The sequence below is a fragment of the Onychostoma macrolepis genome, chromosome 09 (genome assembly GCF_012432095.1).
Source record: "Onychostoma macrolepis isolate SWU-2019 chromosome 09, ASM1243209v1, whole genome shotgun sequence".
In the NCBI taxonomy this organism is placed as follows: domain Eukaryota; kingdom Metazoa; phylum Chordata; class Actinopteri; order Cypriniformes; family Cyprinidae; genus Onychostoma; species Onychostoma macrolepis.
In genome coordinates, this window is record NC_081163.1 from 27918165 (window position 1) to 27943393 (window position 25229).

Below are 25229 nucleotides of genomic sequence, written 5' to 3' on the forward strand. Positions count from 1 at the left end.
TACAAACATCACAGGGGATTTATCATTAACACTTGTTTCTTTGGCCATAGTCATAACTTTCCCACCGCCCACTTTTTTAACTCAGATCACTTTCAAAAATCCCAATGGGTACCAAATTAGAGTACCAAAAGTAAACAAATACATACAGCCAAAAATTCAACAAAGATTCATACAAAACACAAAAGCTAAAGAAAATGAAATAGAGAAGTAATATGTGACCCTGGACCACAAAACCAGTCGTAAGGGTCAATGTTTTGAATTTGAGATTTATACATCATACGAAAGCTGAATAAATAAGCTGTCTATTGATGTATGGTTTGATAGGACAATATTTGGCCGAGATACAAGTATTTGAATATCTGGAATCTGAGGGTGCAAAAAAAAAAATCTAAATATTGAGAAAATTGCCTTTAAAGTTGCCCAAATTAAGTTCTTAGCAATGCATATTATTGCATTTCATTTATGGTAGGAAATTTACAAAATATCTTCATGGAACATGATCTTTACTTAATATATAATAATAAAAGAAAAATGGATAATTTTGACCCATACAATGTATTGTTGGCTATTGCTACAAATATACCCATTCTACTTATGACTAGTTTTGTGGTCCAGGGTCACATATGATCTCTAATGTGGGCAATTTATGCTTACTCCTGCTACTGTAGCTCTAACTTCCTTTTTACAAAGGAAACTCATTGGAACAATTTCCTCTCCATCTCATTTGTCAGATGACTGACATTCTGATGAGCCAGCATATTTTTTTCAGTTTTTCATTGGTTTTGTTTTTTAAACTGTCCCCCTGGTTGTGTACAGGTCAGTGTGTGTTAGAGTGACTGATGGAGACCGACGTGGATGAAATTGATGGGAAGGCCTCTGTATTCAGCCAAGCAAACCCTCTTTATGACAACACCATGAAGCTCTATGAGGCTGACCGATATGACTTCCAGCACAGTGGTAAGACAAAATGGCATTATTCATATTAAAATGTTTTAAAGATTTAGTCTAAACACAAGTCCAATACACAAATTCTTAAAAAAGAGAAAAATATATATTATTTTTCTGAAGATAATATCAAATCATGCTTGAAAAATGACTAAATGAAATAAAAAATTCACAGCTTTCTGGAATTTTTCATTCTGATCAGTTGTGACATTCTGCAGTCTGATATTTCGTAATATTGACTGTCATCCATGGCAATGTTGTATAACAGTCTGCTTACAAAAAGTCTGCCGACAGTCTGCTTACAAAAAGGAACTTTTTTTGTAAGTTTAAGAGTTCTGCATTTGCAATATTAGTGTTTGTACTATGTGTGTTATAGAGCTAAAGACTAAGAAACCAGTGAAAAAACGTTGCTGTATTCCTGTTCTCATACTGTTTTCCCTGCTGCTGATTGGACTGAATTCTTTGCTGGCCTATAAAGGTGAGATGTACCAGAAATAAAGTCACATTTAAAAAGCTATACATTTCTGTACATACAAATGCTCAAACCAAGTGGCATTTATTTAAAAGACAATGAATACAAGCAAACATTACAAGCAAGTTTTAGATTTGAAATAATAAAAGTATAGAGAAACTGCAATAACTATTGTGACCTTTTGAGGATGTGAAACAATATTGTATCATTTTGATAAATTCTGTCATGATTTTTTTTTTATTTTTTACGCAGAACCTTATTTTATCAAGTGCAACATGTTCCTGGATCAACACCTTTGTTAACCCTGGAACAACATTGTGATTAACCAATCAGATTTGAAGAACCAGTTTATAGTTTTTGTGACGTTTAGTCTTACAATCAGTGTTTGGTGCTTGTACATCAGTGTCATTCATCTATCATTTCCTCTGATTTTAGGGATTACTCATGGTTAAGGTTAAGTTAAGGTGTAGGGATATGATCAAGACTAAATTTTTGTATTAAATGTTGTTCCAGGGTCAACAAAATATGTTGAACTAGGAACACATCTAAATCAGCAAAATCAGAACATGCACTTTTTCACCCCTCAAGTTGTTCCAAATAGGTATGAGTTTCTTTCAGCTGCTGAACACAAAGGAAGGTTGGGGGCACAACTATGGAAGTCAATGTTTGGTTACCAACATTCTTCAAAATATCTTCTTTTGTGTTATGCAGAAGAAAGAAATTCATACGAGTTTGGAACAACATTAAGGTTAGTAAATGATAACAAGATTTTCATTTGGGGTAAAATATCCCTTTAATGTGATTCTCTACTTCCTCTGATAGGACATTTATGTGAACTTGAGGTGAACTTCATACATACACTAAAACACAAAATAAAATAAAAAATGAAGATAAATCACAAAACACCAGCTGATTAAAAGATATTGAGCAAACATATTAAATAAAAGGAAATGTAGTGAAAAATTATATAAGATATAGACGGTTTCATCGGGCGCACGCGCCTGGACCGAAGTTAACTTCCGGTCTGTGTTTGTTTGTCGGTCTTGTTAGTGGCGCCGGCTACAAACGCAGTTAAAGTTAAAGTGATGAGTAATGAAGTTGGGCTCAGGTTGTTGTGCTGTGGGATGTGTTTCACATACATTTATTTATGTGTGGCGACCTGCCACGATATCAAAACGGACCGATTTTCCAAATGGCTTCGTTGAATAAACATGAGCACATAATGCACGTTTAAAAATCAAAACGAGGCGCGGGTGTTTTTATATCACTGTATTTCTGAAGGACAACTGTCTTTAGAAAATGTTCGATGTCATTTTCATTTCATCTAGCAAGTTATATGCCTGATAAAGCAGCGTTTGTAAGCTCAGCGCTGCTTTGTGTAACGTACAGCCCAACAGCCGTTTCCGGAGAAACCTCTAGTTCTCCGCTTTAAAGCGTCTCCTGCTGGCAGAGAATGAATTTGCATTTTTGATAAATCCGTCCAAGTAGTTATCGCTGCATCTTAGTCCGTCTGATTTACGCAGCAAACATATTTTGCTTGTTATCAAAACATAATCTACTCTAGAGGGACTTAGCTGTTGTTACTGATTGTATTTGGATGTCTGCGCATGCGCAGTAATGTTTGTTTATGTTGTTGCCGTTGAAACCGTCTATTATGTTATATAATGCAATTCAATTGATACATTATTAATATTAGCCTATGTTTTGTGGCCACTGTACATTCAATTTTATGCAATCATGTAAGCTAACACCTTGTTTCTGGTTGATTTCTGTTGTTCCATGATTGAATCTGCTTTATGCATATGATGTGTATTGTATGTAGTCTTCACTCTGGAGGCTTGGGTTCACCTTCACTGTACATCAGCTGATGCCAAAACAGAGGAACTCAAGTCTGCTCAGGGATTCAATCTGGGCAGCTCCAGTTCAGATCAGGTACACACATGTATCCATGAATGTGATACAAATTCATGCACACATATACGCAGAGAAAGCCATGTTTTGAGAGAACTGAAGGTTCTCTGTGTGTGTTAAACAGGAGTGTCTCTCTGATATGTGTGGGAACGATGGGACTCTAGAGAAACTAAGGACTCAACTAAACCAGCTCAATATTAGTGCACAAAGAGGTACACACACACATTGGGTTTCCATGTTTTATAGGGACATTTTATAGACATAATGATTTTTATACTGTACAAACTGTATTTTATATCCCCTTATGAAAAAGCCTACCCCTCACACAAACCTTTCTTAATATTTAGCTTTTCAAACAACTTCATTCTGTATGAGTTTTCCTCATGGGGACCAAAAAAAAGTCCCAACAATGTGAAAATTTCCTTGCATAACTATCCTTGTGGGGACGTTTGTTTCCCCATAATGTAGGGAATACCATATGCACAAGTCGTACATATATTGACCAGGCACTATTTTGGGAATCTGCCATGATTTCAATTGTTAAACGGGGCATGAAATGCACTTTCTGTTCTTTACATTATGCATCTTAGTTAGCAATTTTTTTTTTCTCATGTTTGCTAAAATCTCTGTATATAGATCTAAAACTATTCTTATAAGTTGTTGTTCGACTGCTATAATTAACATTTAAAAAAATGGCAACCTTGAGAATAATTGGGAAATGAGATGTAAATGAGAATGTTTTCATTTGTCAATTTTAATTTTCCATTTCATGACCGCTTTAAAGCATTTAGTCAGGAGTCACCATAGATATGTCCCACAGAACTGAGCTCACTATTTTTCTTTATATTTTATAGCCATGGTTTGTCCGCCTGGTCCACCTGGTCCACCTGGCAGACCTGGATTACACGGTAACTACTTCCATGCCTTGAAAATTTTGTCAATCAGTAACCCCCAACCTCTCTCTTACTCTCATTTAACGATAGTAACATTAGAAGAATGCTATATTTATAACTAATAAGTGTTATGTTCATGATGAATTTGTCCGGTACTTGTCTGCATGAGGCCTCCGGGTCATGGCACCAATTGTAACAGGTCCTATTTGCACCATGGCTAATGGGATTCAAACCAGCGTCATAATGAAAGCACTAATCGCTAACGTCCTTCAAGAGCAGAGGATGGAGGTTTACCTACACAACTCTTCTTGGCTGCCCTCCATTACATTAATAATTGTGTTCTGCACTACTTTGTTATTTCCAGAAGGATACCAAACATATGTGAGGCATCCCAAATCACTAAGAACTTGTCCCCAGTTTAAAGGGGTAAAAAAAAAATGCCGATAACAGTAGCAGCAGAGCACAGTGAACAGAATAGAGTCAATCACTTTCCCCATTCCTTCACAATCTGTGTGTTTTCAGCTCTCCCTGCTGGTCAAAAGAGACATAAACACTGAACTAAAACTGCAATTTGACCTTTGGTGTCTTAGATCCTTTGTCCCAACACATGTGTGTGAATAGCATTTTTGACATTTTTATGTCACTGGTCAGTATTTATAATCCAGGTGTGTTCTGTATCAGGTCCTCCTGGAATGCCAGGGATACTGGGACAGAAAGGACAGACTGGCTCACCAGGTTAGTGTATTTTTATATATCTGTATGAATTTGTGTGGGTGTAGCATTGTGGTCTGTGCTCATTTTCCATTAATTTTAATGTGCTGTATTGGCTTGGCAACTAATTGCTAAAGCACACACTGCTTTGCTGCATACAAGGAAAATGGTGCAAAACAAAACAATGTTAACTGAAAATATGAATTTTCTCTCTTTCAGGTCAGGTAGGTGAGCCTGGAACTCCTGGTGAAAAAGGACAGAAAGGAGACCAAGGACTAGCAGGTGAAAGGGGCCCAGCTGGCATGACGGGTCCACCTGGTAATCGCCTTTCTCACTTTCACACAACTCTTACCCCATTTGGAACAGTATAGTAGATCCATATCTCTCTATGACTGTTACTGCTGTCTCCAGGTATTCCGGGCTTGAAGGGGGATACAGGAGCAAGAGGAATAATAGGTGCTTGTTTATGATGATCAAAGGCCATCTGAATAATTCATACTGTAATAAAACACAAAATATGTGTTGTGGAAATGCCTTGCACATTTTTCCATGCTGTGAGAGTTTTAGTATTGCTTTAATTAAATCGTGTCTGGTATTTTCTCTGTGCACACAAGGTTTACCTGGGACTGACGGTCGTCAAGGTGCAGATGGAAAGCTTGGTATCCCAGGAACACCAGGGATCCCTGGACCACCAGGTATCATCTAAATGATTTGATAGCTTGTCTAGAGGAGCTAATTTTATAACTACTAAAAATAACAAGAAATTTTAAACAATAATAAAAATAAAATGCTATATACCTTTTCTATTATTTTTATTTTTATTTTTTTTACAATGCAGTATGGATGCTAGGATAGTGTGAGCATGTCTAGGTTGTTGTTACGGTATTCTGGGTGGTTGCAAGGTTAGTTATTGCCCCAAGTCAAAATAGCCAACCATATTTTGACATTCTGATAAGACATGAATTTTTTCATACATTATTGTCCATCAGGAAAATTGATGTTTAATCCCTTAGAAAAGTATAATCACCTCAAGAAGCCTCACAATTTTGGTTAGTCTGAACAAAACTAATAGTGATGCTTGCCTTGATAAATACCACTAATAATAAACCCTGGTCAATGTAAAACTTGTGTTCTAAGTTTGACACTGTTTGACACATTGTAGTTGAATATTTTCATCCATAATCTTTATCATGTATACACTAAATTATCTCTTCCTCAGGTCTTAAAGGAGACCCAGGTGCCAGAGGTGAGAAAGGAGAACAGGGACCTTCAGGTCCTAGTGGTAAGAAAGCCCAGATCATTACCCAGATTGACCTATATTTTCCAATGTGTCAAACAAGCCTATCTCTCTGTTAAGATTATTATCATAGCCAGTCTAAGGACTATTGCCATAAAATATGGTATACTTAGGTTTATATGAAATAGCTGATACCACAATATTGGATAAAAGCTCATTCATATAACTGCATAGCATAGCAGCTTCACTCCGGAATCCATTATACAGAAAACACAAAAGTAATCAGCACAACATATGTGTAGACTTTGTAATCAGATTTTCAATTATAATTATTATTTTAATTGATAATAAATACATATTGTTTTACAGACGGTATTTACTTCCAAGTGTCTACTAAACTCTTATTTAAGGGATTTGATGCCACTAACCTGGCAAGCTTCAGCAAATACATAGATCAGTTTTTCCTCACAAGTATACATTGTATTATCATGATACCTTTGTTTTGAGGCAGAGTGGTGTACCCTCACTCCCTGAAATTCGATAATCCCCGATTCATTTGTGCCCTAACCTGCATTTGGCTGATCTTTTAGGGTCTCCTGGTCGGATGGGACAATCTGGTCTGCCAGGACTACCTGGACAAAAAGGTTCACCTGGACCAAAGGGAGACACTGGTGTTGGCCTTCCAGGTATTGTAGGAGTGCTAAGGACACATGCACATAAGAGTTATAAATGGCATTATGCCATTTATTTATGGGCAAATAATTGTTTTCAGGGCCACCAGGACAAGTGGGGCAAAAGGGAAGTCAAGGATTGCCAGGTAATCTAAAAACAAACACATAAACAGATGATAAACATTAAGTTTATATCATATAGATGTCATCTGAGTTTGATGTTGCATGTAGGTATCCCTGGACTTCGAGGTCCGAATGGAGAAAAGGGCAGTAAAGGTGATTCGGGTGAGTTTGTTAAAAAGATTGTTATTGACAAGAAATCAAAATCCAACTCTGTGTGTTTCTTGAATTTCCTTCACCTTATTCTTTTGTCTGTCTTTTAGGCCTAAGGGGAGCTCAAGGTATGTTTTGGTGCATTTTGGGCATATCGGTAATATCACTGAGTGCACAGAATCTGTGTGATTATTAACCTGTTTGTGAGTAAATTAATTGTATCTAAATGTGTGATGGTCTTAAACAGGTCTTAAGGGAGAGAAAGGTGATGCAGGATCCCCGGGTGGCGCCCCTGGTAATTATTCTATAAATATTTATGCATACTACTGTGTGTCACTGTTAACATTTATTCAGTCAAATAATTCCAATACAAAGATTCTTGTATTGTTTTTGGAGGTTCTACTTGAATAACAGTGTGTCTCACATATGTTTATTTGTCATTAGCTGTGGTTCGTTTAGTGGGAAGTTCCAGCCGTGGAAGAGTTGAGGTGTTTCATGAGAATGTCTGGGGAACAGTGTGTGATGACAGCTTTGACTCTGTGGACGCTTCGGTGGTGTGCAAGATGTTGGGTTTCCAGAGGGCCACTCAGGTGTTCACGGCTGGTGCAGGTGATGTATCCATCTATGGTTAAGAGTTTTTGGTTATTGGTTCAGGGGTTTACAGGTTATGGTTTCCAAAATACTCTCACAATGCTCTGTATCTGCTGCAGGAACTGGACGCATCTGGCTGGATGAGATGAGATGTACCGGAAATGAGAGGAGCATTTTTGACTGTCCACATGCAGGAATGGGAGTTAATAACTGTAACCACAGCGAGGATGTGGGAGTTAGCTGTGCCTGAATAAAAAGAAGAAAACTTCTCACACCAAGAACTCATTTTTGCACCTCAACTTTTATTCAGCTGGTGTTTTTTGTGATTTTTAATGGATGCATAATGTCAGTTCTCCTCACACATATACCAGCCTGGTCTCACAAAATTCTGTGTAATGACCACGGACTCTTAACCCCCGAATCTGTGGTGGCATCACGGAATCACTGAAAATTCCGTGATGGGCTCACAGAAGTGATACCAATGTAAGTCAGTGACAGGCATCAGCCGTGGTCCATGCACGGATTCACTGGTTCAACACCAGCGCTGCATCAGACCACGTAAAAAGAGTGACTCCGATGCAGTTATATTTTGTATATAAATTTATACTTTCACTGGAGTACCTGACCCCACCCCTACCCTAAACCTATCCACTTCTGAACAATATAAAACACACACAGGCAAATATAAGTGCAGTCACAGGTATTTATTGCAAAAACTGTCCATAAACAAGCAGTATAATGGCAATGTTGTTACCCAATATATAATGTGATTATGACGATAAAATTCCCAGTATCGCGTCGGCATATTGATGCTAAGGGTTTCCTATTTAAAGTGTTGAACCAGTGGATCCGTGCATGGTTCACGGCTGATATCTGTCACTGACTTCCATTGGTATCACTTCTGTGAGCCCATCACAGAATTTTCAGCGATTCCATGATGCCACCACAGATTCGGGGGTTAAGAGTCATTACACGGAATTCTGTGAGATCAGGTTGCATATACAGTCATCAAATGATCTATATTCCACTAATGTTTGAAAGAATTGCATCATGAAACCAAACTTCTTTTTATCAAATGTTATGCTTGAAAAGTGTGCATGGTGTCATCGAGGCAGCAACATCCATGCATTTCTGAGTGGGATTTGTGTGTGCAAATATTTTTGGCCTATGCACAATATGAATTGTATAAACACCACAACAAACTCATCCATGTATACTGTGCTATCCTAAAACTGTCCTAACTCATAACACTTATACACAGCAAAATAAAGAGTTAATTTTGACTTTAAAATGTGTCACGTTTTGGTTTCTGTACAGTCAACACTCTATGGCTCTTTCATGATCCTTCTTTAAATTGTGCTGTCTTGCATTTTGGATATAAGAGACATTAATCAACAATTAGCATTCAGAGGGCGTCTCTGCTCCTGTTCTCCTCTCCAGGGACCTCCTCTCTCCAGTCCTTCCCTTCTCTCACTGTGTCTGTCTGGCCTCTCATTAGCTGTGGGACCCTGGGTAAAGGAAGGGTGGGCTTGGGAGTGAGGTCCTCTGAAGGGGTGAGAGGCCGCACTAATAAATAAATGATGCAGTCAGTGACGGTAATAATAATGAGAGAGGAACAGATGTGTTAGCATTTATAAAGAGCTCCGGTCCACTGGGAGTGAGATGCTTATTAGTTTAACTAGGAGACTCTCACTCAAGGCTTTTTTTTTTTAACTGAACCCGAATCTGAGATCTGATCAACACCAGAGTGTATTACTTACAGACAATAACAGCTAGTCCAGCCATTTGCAAAAAAAAAAAAATGTTGACAGTTATGCACCTACAATGGGAGCCTAATTATGACGCACCATAGACTTCATTGTGTGGACTTCTTCCGTTTCTTTTATGTTTGTTTTTACAAATGGTAATGTGACTTAGGAGTAAACTTGGTCACACTTTATATTAGGTGGCCTTAACTACTATGTACTTACATCAAAAAATAAGTACAATGTACTTATTGTGTTCATATTGTATTTCAAAGCACTTTTGCTGATATTAAGGTGGGATACGGGTAAGATTAGGGACAGGTTAAGTGGTATGGGTAGGTTTAAGAGTGGGTTAAGGTGTGAGGGATGGGTCAACAGTGTAATTCTAAATGTAATTACAGAAATTAATTACAGATGTAATTACATAAAGGTATTATTAACAATATAAGTACAATGTAAGAACATGTATGTACACAATAAGTGCATTGTACCAAATGATTAATTTAAATGTAAGTACATAGTAGTTAAGGCCACCTAATATAAAGTGGGACCGTAACTTTGTTTTCTGTGCAACAGGTGGAGTCAGTTAAGACAAAGGTTTATGGAAAATTTTAGAATCCTGGAGACATTCATTGAACCTTGAAACTTGTGCAATATAGTAAAGCATTTGGTTTCACTTTATTTTGATGGTCCCTTTAACACATTCTATTGACTATAAGTAATGTTGCACCTACATTTCTACTAACTCTCATTAGAGTGTTAGTAGTGTATTAGTTGACTGGTAGGGTTTGGGTTTGATTAAGTTGACACGTTCTTGCAAAGTTACTTACAGTCAGTAGAATATCTGTTGGGAGATCAACACAATAAGGAGTTAGTAGATATCAAGCAGACAGTCTACTAATACTCTTATGAGAGTTTGTTGACATGTAGTTGCAACATTACTTAGTGTCAACAGAATGTTCAAAAGAGACCATCAAAATAAAGTGTTACCAAGCATTTTATTTATTTTGGAAAAAATGTTTCTTTTGTTGTTGTTGTTTTTTTTTTTAGAGAGAGAGTGAATGAGGAAGTATAACTGCTGAGGTTTCTGTAAAAGTTGCAGATGCGTGTTTATATGTGGGTGTGGATAATCATGTGTTGTCAACAGAGTAGCAGCATAGAGACATTGTTTGATGAAAAACTACTGACCAGTATGTTCAGAATTTCCTGAGCATTTATGCCCTGTGTCCTGTATACTTTTTTCAGCTCTCAGAGCTTTTAAGCTACAACAACCAAACTTGGTACAGACTTTGTCTCTTTTGACAGATTGTTATGACTTTTCTAACTTATCTGACTTACCATATCTATGTACCTAAACGTAGCTATGCCTAGTAACTAATCAAACTCTCTACTCTAGTACACTAGTACAGTGCTTCACAACCACATCCCTTTGTCTGACACATGCATTTCAGGTCTTAGTGTCTGTATAAGGGCTTCAAGAATGTAGTTAGAAAACACTGAACTAGTATCAACCAACTAGAAAAGTGCCTCTCAAACCTGTCCTGGGAACATTTTGAATGTCCCCCTCATCTAAAAGTTATGTACAGGTTGCAGGCAAATCAGAATTGTTTTTTTTTTTTGTTTGTTTTTTCTTCTTTTTTTCTATTTTCAAGCAGACTGTCCGCACTATTAATTGCAAGTAATCAAATCAGGTTTATGTGTCCAGACAACTGACCTATCTGCACGGGTTGCTTTGGTAATGACGTAAGCGTACACACGTATGTGTCGAGCAGTGTTGGGGAATAACTAGTTACATGTAACGGAATTACTGTAATCAGTTACTGAGAAAAATGTGTAATTAAATTACTGTTACTTATGAAAATGTTAACGATTGCAAAGGGGGTTACATCTGAATATTTTCACACCCACACACACACAGACTGAATGGCATTGTACCAATGTTTCAGAAGTTTAGGACACAGAATAGGACACATGCTTAATTGATAACTGTTTTATTAGGGCCAGAGCACCGAGGTGCGAGGACCCTCTTGGAATTGCTCTGTTTCTTCTTCTTCTTCTTCTTCTTCTTCTTCTTCTTCTTCATCTTCATCATCATCATCTTCTTCTTCTTCTTCTTCTTCTTCTCCTCCAAAGTGAATCGCATTTTGGAGGGCCTAAACATGCTCCAAAACTCATGAAACTTTGCACACGGGTCAGAACTGGCGAAAATTTACATCTGATACGTTTACATCAAGAGCTGATAAAATGTAAAAACTGTAACTTGAATGCAATGTAAGTCGCTTTGGATAAAAGCGTCTGCTAAATGTAAATGTAATATGGGTTTCAGAAGTGGGTGTGGCAAAATGGCTCGATAGCGCCACCTATAATATTTTAAAAGAGTGCGCCTCGAGCTACGTTTTATGTACATGCACGAAAATCGGTACACACGTGTAACACACCATTACCTACAAAAAAGCCTCTTGGTACAAAATCCAAACAGGAAGTACGTTATTTTGAATTTCCTGTTCGATTTTTGTGCAGTTTTTGCAATTTCCAGGCTTCGTACTTTGACGAACTCCTCCTACAGTTTTAATCGGATCGTCTTCAAATTTGCTGAGTGTAATCATAAGGCCTTTGCAATGTTAAATTGCGAAGATCTAGAGTTTTCGTCAAGGGGCGTGTCCCTGGGGGCCTGACAAATTTTGATGTTTCGCCATGAAACAGGAAGTTGCTGTAACTCAGGCAAGCAATGTCCGATCTGCCCCAAACTTCACACATTTCATAGGAGTTCAGTCCTGAACACATCTGCATGCTCATATTCAGATATAGTCATAGCGCCACCTGCTGGCAACAGGAAGTGACATGTTTAACACTGTAATGGACTCCTAGGTGCATATTAAAAAGTGTCAACAAGTGATAAATATGCTGGCAGCATGCTACAAGCATACTTAAACATGCTAGCAACACTTAGCTAAGTGCTAAAGCATGCTAGTAATGCAGTGAAACAGGAATTTGCTGTAACTCAGGCATGCTGTGTTCAATCTGCCCCAAATTGAACAAGTTTGATAAGAGGCCTGTCCTGAACACATATACATTCCCGTATTTGGTTATAGTCATAGCGCCACCTGCTGGCAACAGAAAGTGACATGTTTTAGACTGTGATGCACTATTAGCAACACATTAAAATATGCCATTGTGTGCTAAACATGTTAGCAACATGCTCAAACATGTTAGCAACACTTAGCTAAGTGCTAAAGTATGCTACTAACTCCATCAAAAAGGAAGTTGTTGTAACTCAGGCATACAATGTCCAATCTGCCTCAAACTTCACATGTTTGATCACAGTCCTGGCCTGAAGACATCTACATCCTCACATTCGGTTATAGTGATAGCGAGACCTACTGACAACAGGAAGTGAAATATTTAACACAGTGATGCACTATTAGCAACACGGTAAATTATGCCATTGTGTGCTAAACATGCTAGAATAATAGTCAAACATGCTAGCAACACTTTTCTAAGTGCTAAAGCATGTTATTAATACCATGACACAGGAAGTTGTTGTAACTCATGCATGCAATGTCTTATGTGGCCCAAACTTCACACGTTTTATAATAGTCCTGGCCTAAACACATCAAAAGGCCAAAATTCAGTTAAAATTATAGTGTCACCTGCTGGTGCCAGGAAATGTCTTGTTTCACACTAATTTAAACACGCAATGTCCGATCTGCACCAAACTTCACACATTTTATAATAGCCTTGGCCTGAACACATCTTAAGGCCAATATTCTGTTATAATCATACCACCACCTGCTGGCAACAGTAAATGACTTGTTTTACACTAACTTAAACGTAAATAACTTGTTTTACACTAACTTAAACATGCAATGTCTGATCTGTCCCAAAGTTCACATGTTTGGTAAGAGTCCTGGCCTGAAGACTTCTACATGCCAAAATTCAGTTATAATCATAGCACCACCTGTTGGCAGCAGGAAATTTGGCATATATAAATTACTTTCACATATTCCTCCTATATTTACCACTTTAAAAGCATATTGCCTGCTGTTCGCTGTTTTTCTATGGCCACAGGGTGGCGGTGAGCCCGGGTGCGAGGGCCCATTCATCGCTGCTTGCAGCTTTAATTTCCTATTTGGGTTTATGTATATGTCTCAGTTCTCTGTTTCCCGCCCTCTTGTGTCCATATATGGTTTTTCCTGTTCCTGTCCTTGTTAAGTGTGATTATCAGTTAATTCTTGTCCAGCTGTGTTTGTCTTATTATCTTTGATTATCCTGTGTATTTATAGTCCTGTCTGTTCAGTTAGTGTTGGTCTGGTCTACTCATTACTCCCCGGTGTTCCTGTGTGTCAGCCCTGCCTTGTCTACATTAAAGACTATTATTTTGAAGTTACTCCTCGTCTCTGTGTTCCTCGTTCCTTCCTGCTGTGTGCACCGTGACATTATGCTTTAGTGATGGAAAAATTAAGCTTTATGAAGCACCGAGGCTTCCCTCAACTGTATGGTAAGGTTCATTACTCGAAGCTTTTCAAGGCGATGCACACTAACGACAACTTGTGGTCAAAGGTGGAAATAGCTGCCTTTGCGTCCCAGACGACCCAGCCATTTTTGGATTTTTTCAGATAATAAATCAGTTTGTGCTATGAAAATAAAGCAAAGAAAGTATTAACTCTATATAAATTAATCTTTTACTTGTCAGTCATTGTTTTACACAATATATGAATAAATGAGTCTGTGAATAAATTTGTAGAAAAAATAGGCAAGAATATATGATATGCATAAATGATCAAAATAAAAGAAGATTATCAGAATGGTCAGCTGAAGTGATTGTGAAGTGGGAATTAATACAAAATGAACATGCACAAAACTACACATGCATATATTTATTCGTATATTGATTTATTCTTATCGAAGAAGTGAGTGACACTTCAAACTGCGCAAGTGGTTCGCGTTATTTGAAACAGAATACGAAGCAGTCACGTGGTTGTATGCTTCCCTTCCCTTCCCTTCCCAATGCCTTCCCTTCCCCAAGGCATTGTTAGATCCCAGTGTCTCCTGTCATAGCTATGCAAAGATTTGATTTCAACAACAGTATCATACAGTGGGGCAAAAAAGTATTTAGTCAGCCACCAATTGTGCAAGTTCTCCCACTTAAAAAGATGAGAGAGGCCTGTAATTTTCATCATAGGTATACCTCAACTATGAGAGACAAAATGAGAAAAAAAAAATCCAGAAAATCACATTGTAGTATTTTTAAAGAATTTATTTGCAAATTATGGTGGAAAATAAGTATTTGGTCAATAACAAAATTTCATCTCAATACTTTGTTATATACCCTTTGTTGGCAATGACAGAGGTCAAACGTTTTCTGTAAGTCTTCACAAGTTTTTCACACACTGTTGCTGGTATTTTGGCCCATTCCTCCATGCAGGTCTCCTCTAGAGCAGTAATGTTTTGGGGCTGTCGCTGGGCAACACAAACTTTCAACTCCCTCCAAAGATTTTCGATGGGGTTGAGATCTGGAGACTGGCTAGGCCACTCCAGGACCTTGAAATGCTTCTTCTGAAGCCACTCCTTCGTTGCCAGGCGGTGTGTTTGGGATCATTGTCATGCTGAAAGACCCAGCCACGTTTCATCTTCAATGCCCTTGCTGATGGAAGGAGGTTTTCACTCAAAATCTCACGATACATGGCCCCATTCATTCTTTCGTTTACACGGATCAGTCGTCCTGGTCCCTTTGCAGAAAAACAGCCCCAAAGCATGATGTTTCCACCCCCATGCTTCACAGTAGGTATGGTGTTCTTTGGATGCAACTCAGCATTCTTTCTCCTCCAAACACGACAAGTTGAGTTTTTACCAAAAAGTTCTATTTTGGTTTCACCTGACCATATGACATTCTCCCAATCCTCTTCTGGATCATCCAAATGCTCTCTAGCAAACTTCAGACGGGCCGGACATGTACTGGCTTAAGCAGGGGGACACGTCTGGCACTGCAGGATTTGAGGCCTTTGTTACTTTGGTCCCAGCTCTCTGCAGGTCATTCACTAGGTCCCCCCGTGTGGTTCTGGGATTTTTGCTCACAGTTCTTGTGATCATTTTGACCCCATGGGGTGAGATTGCTCCTTGCGTGGAGCCCCAGATTGAGGAAGATTATCAGTGGTCTTGTATGTCTTCCATTTTCTAATAATTGCTCCCACAGTTGATTTCTTCACACTAAGCTGCTTACCTATTGCAGAATCAGTCTTCCCAGCCTGGTGCAGGTCTACAATTTTGTTTCTGGTGTCCTTTGACAGCTCTTTGGTCTTGGCCATGGTGGAGTTTGGAGTTGGACTGTTTGAAGTTGTGGACAGGTGTCTTTTATACTGATAACAAGTTCAAACAGATGCCATTAATACAGGTAACGAGTGGAGGACAGAGGAGCCTCTTAAAGAAGAAGTTACAGGTCTGTGACAGCCAGAAATCTTGCTTGTTTGTAGGTGACCAAATACTTATTTTACCGAGGAATTTACCAATTAATTCTTTAAAAATCTTTTTTTTTCTCATTTTGTCTCTCATAGTTGAGGTATACCTATGATGAAAATTACAGGCCTCTCTCATCTTTTTAAGTGGGAGAACTTGCACAATTGGTGGCTGACTAAATACTTTTTTGCCCCACTGTAGCTATTAAACAATTTCTTGTCAATTGTTATGATTTTAAATCAGTATTTAATAGGGCTGGGCAAGTTAACGCATTAATTGATTAACACCGACAGTCCGTTGTTGGCTTTGAATACACATACAGACAAACCATGGGTCACAGGAGGGGTGGGACGTTGAGCAGTACTGGCTTGGAATGGGTGTCATCACGCCCCTCAACCAATGAGAGCATTTGGGGTGGGCCTAAGACTGCAGCAGCACTCACATGAATGCTCCCGATAAAATTATTTAGGCTAAGCATCAACATTCACAGACCACTGTTCACTGTTATTTTTAACAGAAAATAATGCAACATGCTCGTAATCATGACTTCATAAGTGGGAAATAGGAAGTTTCCGATAGCACGTGAAGACAGCATAGAAGCGCTCTCGCTCAGCACAGTGGAGTGCTGTTTTGATAACTTTGTGGTTTATTATTTTGAGTCGTTTGGGAAGCATTAACACACGGCCCTCTCACAATATATTGCCTTACAGATCTATCACTCTTGCCGCTCAGAAATGTTCATGCAATCATGCAGCGTGTTATAAGTTCCACGCTCTGGCGCAGTTAGCGTTCACACTCACTGATCTGTATCTTAAAGCTGTTGCCCTTGGCAGAGCCCCTGGCAGTCCCTCAGAGAGCAACAGAGAATCCAGCAACCTCAACCAAGGAGACGCCTCATCCCAGCATCACCACACAGCATCTTCCCCTGACATCCAGCTGAGTCCTCCTACACTGCAGCACCCTGGAGATTCCGTCGACGGCATCCTATGTCCCAACACCTTCACCCTGCCTGGCTATACCCACATCCTGAACTCTAACACCCATGCTTTTGGCCTCCACACCCACATATACGTGAACACCCTGCATTCCATCACCGTCAGCAGCGCCAGGACCTTGTGCCACCACACCAGCAGCAGAAAAATCAGCCAGGACCCAGAGAAGCCCCGTTGATGGGCAGCGACACCTCAACATAGAAGGAACAACGGAGCAACGCTGCAGCCCTAAAAGACCCAAATGACACCCACAGCACCAATCTAAGAGAGATCAAGGACATGCTCAACATAATCTGCACGCGGCTGATGGACTAGTCATGAGTAAAACACACCGGATTGAACAACTACACTGCATAATTATATAGCATAAATAAATAAGTAAATATATAAATAAATAAATAAATAAATGTCTACATAATGTACAAAAAATAAAAAATAATTCAACTGGTTCAAGCTGGGTTGGTTCTATTCTAGAGGATTGTTAAAATTGTTTTTTTGACCCCATGAAACCACTGACAATCACACTGTGGAACATTCAGGGCATTAACTAGATTTTAAAAAGAGTGTTTTAGACATAGACATAATAATAATACTACAGGAAACATGGGGCAGAACTGATGAGGTCACTCTTTGCCCTCCAGGATATCGTGAAATATCCAAATCGTCCCAAAAACATGCAAAAATTACACACAGGAGAGATTCAGGGGGCACAATCATTTGGTACAAGCTTGAAATTGCTAAATACATCCAAATAATTTAAAAAGAAGAATCTCATATCTGGCTCAAAATTGATAATCAACTCAATCAAACTACGAAAGATATATTCTTATGTGCTCTTTATATTCCACCCTCTGAATATCCCTACTATAATGAAAACATCTTTGAGACCCTCCACAGTCAAATCAACCGCTTCCAGGCCCAGGGAAGTGTGCTGGTGTGTGGGGATCTCAATGCTAGAACAGGATCCCTACCTGACTACACCACAGACAGTGGGAATAATTATATTTTTGGACAGAGTTTTCAACAAAACATTGTAAATTTTCCAAGGAATAACTCAGATTCCCAAATAAATAAAAATGGGAAACTTCTACTTGAGCTCTGTCGAAGCCTCGGTCTGTACCTCGTCAATGGCAGGGTTGCTCAACAGTTGATTATATAATCACAGATCTAGATCTATTCTCTTTCAGAGCATTCACAGTCAAACCACTAACACCCCTATCAGATCACAGTCAAATAACTGTGTATTTAAAAAAGAAAGAAAATACTAACATACATCCACAACCCAGTAAGCTGTACAATATTAGAAAAAAAATTACAGATGGGTCCAAAACAGTACTGAAAAATACCTGACTGCAATTTCAGCACGCTCAAGTGTGTTTACTTATGGATAACTTTATAGAGAACATTTATCTTCACAATGAATATGGCGTAAATCTGGCCGTAAAAATACATAAATGACATATTTGATTATTTGGCAACAATATCTAATCTTAAAACCACTAAGAAAACTCATAAGAAAAAATAAGAGAACGAAAAACGGTTTGATTCGGATTGTAAAAGAATAAGGAAAAATTTTAAACAGCTTGCAAATCAAAAACACAGACAACCAGACTGTTCAGATTTACGCTTTCATTATTATGAAGAGCTTAAAAAATATAAAAATACACTCAGAAAGAAGAAAGAACAGTACATCCAAAATCACCTGAAAACAATTGAAGAATCTGTCCACTCAAACAGTTTCTGGGACAACTGGAATTTTCCAAATAAAAGGAACCATGAAGAAATAAATGGAAACACCTGGAAAAATTACTTTGAACAACTTTATGGCAAAATAAACAAGAGTACAAAACAAGCACAGATATATGAAAAAATAAAGCATATAGAATAAATAACTGGCGAATACCAAAATCCACTAGATTACCCAATGACAGAAAAAGAGCTGATGGAGAAAATACAGGCCCTGCCAACAAAAAAAAAAGGCAAGTGGACCAGACAGCATCCTAAATGAAATGCTTAAAAATACAAATCATAAATTCCGATTGGCCATAATGAAACTGTTCAACTTGGTTCTGAGTGTTGGTCATTTCCCTGACATATGGAACAAAGGACTCATATCGCCCATATTCAAGAGTGGAGACAAATCAGACCCAAACAATAACAGAGGCATCGGTGTAAGCAGTAATCTGGGGAAGCTGTTCTACAATATCATCAACACAAGACTTGTACACTTCCTTACAGAGCACAAAGTCCTCAGCAAAAGTCAAATTGGATTCTTACCAAATTATAGAACAACAGACCACATCTTCACCCTACACACCCTGATCGACAAATACATTAACCGAAATATTTGCTTGCTTTGTAGATTTCCAAAAGGCCTTTGATTCAATTTGGCATGAAGGTCTGCTGTCAAAATTTCTAGAATCAGGTATTGGGGGTAAAACATACAATATTATAAAAACAATGTATTCAAACAATCAATGCACAATTACAATTAAACGAACAGAATTCTTCACTCAAGGGTGGGGTGTGAGGCAGGGCTGTCCAATATCACTGACCCTCTTTAATATTTACATTAATGAATTGGCAAAACTCCTGAAACAATCAACAGCACCTGGCCTCACACTACATGGCTCCAACATTAAGTTCTTGCTGTTTGCAAATGATCTGGTTCTGCTGTCTCCAACAGAAGAGGGTCTACAGTAGAACCTAGACATTGTAACGCTTTAATCAGGGAGGCCGGATAGCTTGTCTGAATAGCTGTAGCCAAGTGTAAGCAGATTATCAGCATCGTCAATTCCCACGCACGCATGGGGCAGTTTGCAGAAAACATTCGACTAACAACTGCGTTACTGTACAGAAATAAAACTAAGAGCAACAGAAATATAAACAGGCTTTTCATGCGTACATGCGATGTTCACAGCTTGCGCTCCTTCTAACGACTGCCCACTCATCGGTGAGCAAGTAAGAGAGTGTTGGTGCGTTCAAGTCATGTCGGATAGATCGTATTTACGAGTTGAACGCACATGAACGTCACCACAAAGTCGTTATTACGAGTGGGGAAACTCAAAATTTCCTTTAAGCCCCGAGTTTCCGAGTTGGGGGCATGTCAATGAGAAACATGGCGGAATCGATGGATGCAACGTTTGTAGTTGACGGTAAAAGTTTGTTGAAATTGATAGTTTAGTTGTCCTGTAAACTTAAATTGGTAATGTTCTTGTTACACAGCTGGTTAATGAAATCCAAGATAAAAAAAAAATGCTATCATTTTTGCACCTATAGGTGAAAAATCTTTTGATTTGCCATGTTGCATTTAGCCAACAGCTTTTTTTAATCTCTGTATTTTAGCATTTGTTGATGCTGAAAATCAGTTATACTGGGATCCTGGTCTGACAACACCAGTGACCCAGGTGCTGTACCAAAAAGAGGGTTCCCCTTTCCTTTATCTTGATGAAGAAATGCAAATACGAGTGAACGTAATCAGCGACACAGGTAATTGACCTTTACTTTTTTATTTGCATCATTTTACAGTTTCTCTCTATGACACATTGAATCTATTCACAATTTTGTCAAAATTATTTAGTCATAGTCATAGCAACGTAGAAAGGTTTACTGTTATTATTCTTTCCACAATAATGTTAAACAGCACAATTGTTTTCAACATTGATAATAATCAGAAATGTTTCTTGAGCAGCAAATCAGCATATTAGAATGATTTCTGAAGGATCATGTGACACTGAAGACTGGAGTAATGATGCTGAAAATTCAGCTTTGATCACATGACATAAGTACATTTTAATGTTTTTTTGGTCCCACTTTATTTTAGGTGGCCTGAACTACTAAGTACTTACATTTAAATTAATCATTTGGTACAATGCACTTATTGTGTACATACATGTTCATACATTGTACTTATATTGTTAATAATACCTTTATGTTATTACATATGTAATTAATTTCTGTAATTACATTTATAATTACACTATTGAGCCATCCCTTACACCTTAACCCACTCTTAAACCTACCCATACCACTTAACCTGTCCCTAATCTTACTCATATCCCACCTCAATAGCAGCAGAAGTGTTTTGCAATACAATATGAACACAATAAGTACATTGTACTTATTTTTGATGTAAGTACATAGTAATTAAGCCCACCTAATATAAAGTGTGACCATTTTTTTTTTTAATATTAAACAATTACTTTGAATTGTTATAATAGTTCACAATATTGCTGTTTTTATTGTATTTTTGTCTAAGTAAATGCAGCTTTGCTGAGCATTAGTAACTTGTTTTTAAAAAAAAGTTTTTTTGTTTTTTGTTTCCAAACATTTTAGTAGTACTGTAATTACCTTCACAAATCTGCAAATATCTTGCAGCTGACTCTTGATAAGTGGCTTTAATGAACAAATATGACTTTATTTACATTTCACTGCTGGTTATATATTCTCTAATTTGAAGTCGTTTTTTTACAGCTAGTGCTTTTGTGCAAATTAGAGATATGGCAGCATAAAAAGAACATAATATTATTCTTGTATTTCTGTATTTTCCACACAGATTCTAGCAGTTTCCCTGCTTTTACGACTGACATGTTGCCATCCTACTGTACCTACTCCAACCCTGAACCCTCTGGCTTCCCCACATCTCCTACAACAACACCTTCTACTTCACTACCTTCTTTGTCCACCTGTCCCCCACACCACATTTTCACTCGAGAACAAACTCTTTACCTCATTGATTTGATGTGTGCACACCTAAGCACTAAAGGTGAGCTACCAAAATCTCTGTCTTAGCTGGATTCTAGGATACGGTTGGGCCGTGGACAAAAAAAAGAAACAGTTGTGGACAGAAATTGCCCAGAAACTGACCGAGCAGTTTAATTTGCAGTTTGATCAGGCAAAAGTGGCAAGGAAGTGGGCGACTCTGCAGGATGCCTTTAAGAAAATTAAAGACAATAACAATCAACTGGATGAGGTGTCATCAAATTTGAGTTCTACACTGAGATGGAGGAACTGATTGGAAGTAATCATGACGCTGATTTCCCAGTAATCGGTGATGCAGTGGGTGTCCACATCAAGAACCCTGAGGCACTCAGAAAGAACTCGTCAGGGCCCTCTTCTCCCTGGCCAAGTGAGGTGTCTCCACAAGATTCATCTTCCAGTAGCAGGCCACTTTCTCCTGAAGCTGAAACCTCCTCATATCTTCTGATGGTTCAGCCATCCATTCCACTAGTCGCCGCAAGAACAAAAAGAATGTCGGTCACCATGAACTCCTTAATTTTCTCAGGGAATCTGAGGAAGCTACTCAGCGACGTCATGATGAAATCATGACAAAGATGAATGCATCACAGAAAACTTTAGACACACTTATACAAACATTTCTGAAAAAGCAGTAGAATGTGTAACTGTAGTGTGACAAAATTAGTTTTCCTGCATTTAAAAAATGCTTAGAGTTCTGTGTTCCTTTGTTATATAAAGGTTTAATGGAGCACTTTTCAACATTTATGCCATTAAAGGGATAGTTCACCCATAAATGAAAATTCTGCCATCATTTACTCACACTCATTGTTCAAAATATATATTTTTATTTCAAAAGAAGAAAGAAACTTATTCAAGTTTGGAACAACATAAGGGTGAGTAAATGACGGAATTTTCATTTTTGGTTGAACTATCCCTTTACCTTGTTAATGAAAGATGTGATAGAGTTCACAGTGCTGAGAAGACTTAAGTTGTTTTGTCACTTTCTTCATGGCAACTTTGTAATTTACAAGAGCCTATTTTTCAAAAATAGTTCATGTTCACAAGCTTAAAAACCCTGGCTTTACTCATTTATTGAAGACTGTTTACTTCAATTTCCTTAAATTCATGTTTTGAAAGTGTCAGATGACACTGGTTTAATGTGTTGTTTTTGCAACATTATTGTTCAATGTTGTCATTAAGACACTTTATACATTTTCACTAAATTTCATACAAAAGGAAGAATTCCTTCAATGTTTCAGTTTAAATTGTTTAATTGTGCAATAAACAGAAAAGTGGACAATAGTTTCAAATATATATATATATATATATATATATATATATATATACACAATTGTTTCTTGCATTACAGAAGATTGTTCAGTACCTTTTCATGTTCTCATTCTTCTCCTTCTCTGCTACAAAACTGACAGATTTCTTGAAAATGCACAGTTCAAAACAATGACATGTTAATATAAAAACACAAATGGTACCCAATAATAAAATAAAGTGATTTGTCTCAAAATATTTACATATTTATGTATGATGTGTTCTGGAAATGTGTCAGGAATGCCTGCAATACAAGATTATGAATTTTCATCCTGGATATGTGGGCATCTGGGGATGTTCTTGTCTCTCATTTAAACTCATGCTGTGCAGTGTGCATGCTGCCACAATTATTTTCACCGTATTTTGGAGATCAAGCATCCTTCTCCACACGCACTTCATCCTCCCGAAGGCCTGCTCGACAGAGACCCTTCCACGGCTGATTTTCACATTCCTGTGCAGTTCATCATCGGTAAGTGCACCATTATCACATTTGGGCGTAATGATGAAGGGATAGTCACCAAAGATATATGCTGTGTCACCTAAGAGGTAACTTGTGCCCATCTTCTGCTGGCAGTTTTCAAAAAATGTAGAGGCTCGTAACATTCTTGCGTCATGTACTTTGCCTGGGACACCTGTAAAAATGTCTAGGAAGCGTCCTTGGTCATCCACAATGCCCTGTAGTAGAAGAGAATAGAAGCCTTTCCTATTCAGGCAATCGCCTCCTCTGATAGCTGGCCTTTGCATTTTTATGTGACACCCATCTATGGCCCCAATGATGGCCCTAATGCCACATAAGTGATAAAACACCGCTGAAATGACTCCTTTGTCGCAATCTGTATAGGCCATGTTATGTACATGTGAGCAAGTGAGCACGTGACTTCCAAAACCTCAAGGACAATATTATGAGCTGATCCACGGGAAACATTGAACTTATCTGAAATTTCTCGGAAGGAATTTTGATTGCCCATGTACCACAAAAACACAAGGGCTTTCTGAACGACAGGAGGTTGGGCAAGACCTCCAGGCTGCTGGTCATCTGAAAGCCCAGATCTTTTCAGCTGATCAACAAAGTGGTTGAACTGCTCTCTAGTGAGACGCGTGTGACTCTGAAAACTGCGGGGATCCATGTTCAGAAGGACTTCCCATTCTACACCACTTTTCAGAACACTGTAGAACTGCATGTCTGACAGAGGGAGACAGACAGAGAGATTGCCAAAGTAAAACATAAATCACAATATTTATAGTTATTAAGCAGTGACATTGTCAGGCTTTTTATTTACAAAAAAAATAAATAAAGCTTTTTGAATGTGACAGGATTAATAACAAGTTTTTATGCGACACAGATTAAAGTGGCTTCATAAATTATTTTTTTTAAATATTAAAAACACACCTGATGCAAATTCTTTGCTCTTCGTTTTATATAAGCAGAGTTAACAAACCCTGTTGTATTTTCTTGTAATTTATGAAAAGAAGGTATACCGCCATCTTGTGCTGACTAAACTTACTTGAACGCACCTGACGTCCTAATTATGACTTGTCAACTCTTAAGTATGAAGGTCCCAGGAGGACTTGAACGCAGCATGTGTTCCGTCTTAAAGGAGCAGTACCTAATTCTACTTGTTACAACATCCTACACAAGTTCTGTCAGACCTGGGCCCTGGCTATTAATTCTAACAAAACTAAAGTACTAAAATTTCAGAAAAGGCCCAGATGTCAGGGAAAGAGACACAATTTCATCCTTGGTACGATCAAAATTGAATATGCCAGAAATTACACATGAAGATAAATGCAACTGGTAAGATTAATTTGGCTGTGAATGATCTGGAAGAGAAAGCAAGAATGGCCTTTTATGCCATCAACAAATCTATCCAAATTGAAATACCAATTAGAATCTGGCTCAAAATATTCCAATCAGTCATAGAACCTATTTCATTATATGGCAGTGAAGTGTGTGGTCCTCTCCTAAATCACGAATTTGAAAAATGGGACAAAAACCCGATTGAAGCCCCTGCATGCTGAGTTCTATAAGAGTATGCTCAGAGTACAGAGGAACACACCGAACAATGCATGCAGGGCAGAATTAGGCCAATACCCTCTACTAATGTGCATTGAGAAACGAGCCATCAAATATTGGAAACACCTAAAAATGAGCAACCCCAACTCTTACCATTTTAAAGCCCTTAATAACCTTTATGTAAACATAAACATGTTTATGGTAAACATATGTTTTTTTGTAAAAATATGGTAAACAGAAGTTCGAATGTACATGCTT

General features: G+C 38.1%; 1 protein-coding gene across 2 annotated transcripts; it reads left to right on the plus strand.

The window, feature by feature from the left end:
- Positions 1-798: 798 nt before the first annotated feature.
- marco (macrophage receptor with collagenous structure) lies at positions 799-8164 on the plus strand. 2 transcript variants are annotated; one of them, XM_058786089.1, is made up of 17 exons: positions 799-957; positions 1322-1423; positions 3240-3349; positions 3453-3540; positions 4183-4236; positions 4903-4956; positions 5152-5250; positions 5344-5388; positions 5547-5627; positions 6152-6214; positions 6760-6855; positions 6942-6986; positions 7072-7125; positions 7224-7241; positions 7361-7408; positions 7558-7722; positions 7824-8164. In XM_058786089.1, the coding sequence occupies exons 1-17, from the start codon at positions 840-842 to the stop codon at positions 7952-7954; spliced, it is 1371 nt and encodes a 456-aa protein (XP_058642072.1). In that variant the 5' UTR covers positions 799-839; the 3' UTR covers positions 7955-8164. The 2 variants fall into 2 exon arrangements, with proteins under 2 accessions (XP_058642072.1, XP_058642073.1); XM_058786090.1 differs by lacking the exons at positions 799-957; positions 1322-1423 and adding an exon at positions 3132-3156.
- Positions 8165-25229: the final 17065 nt, after the last annotated feature.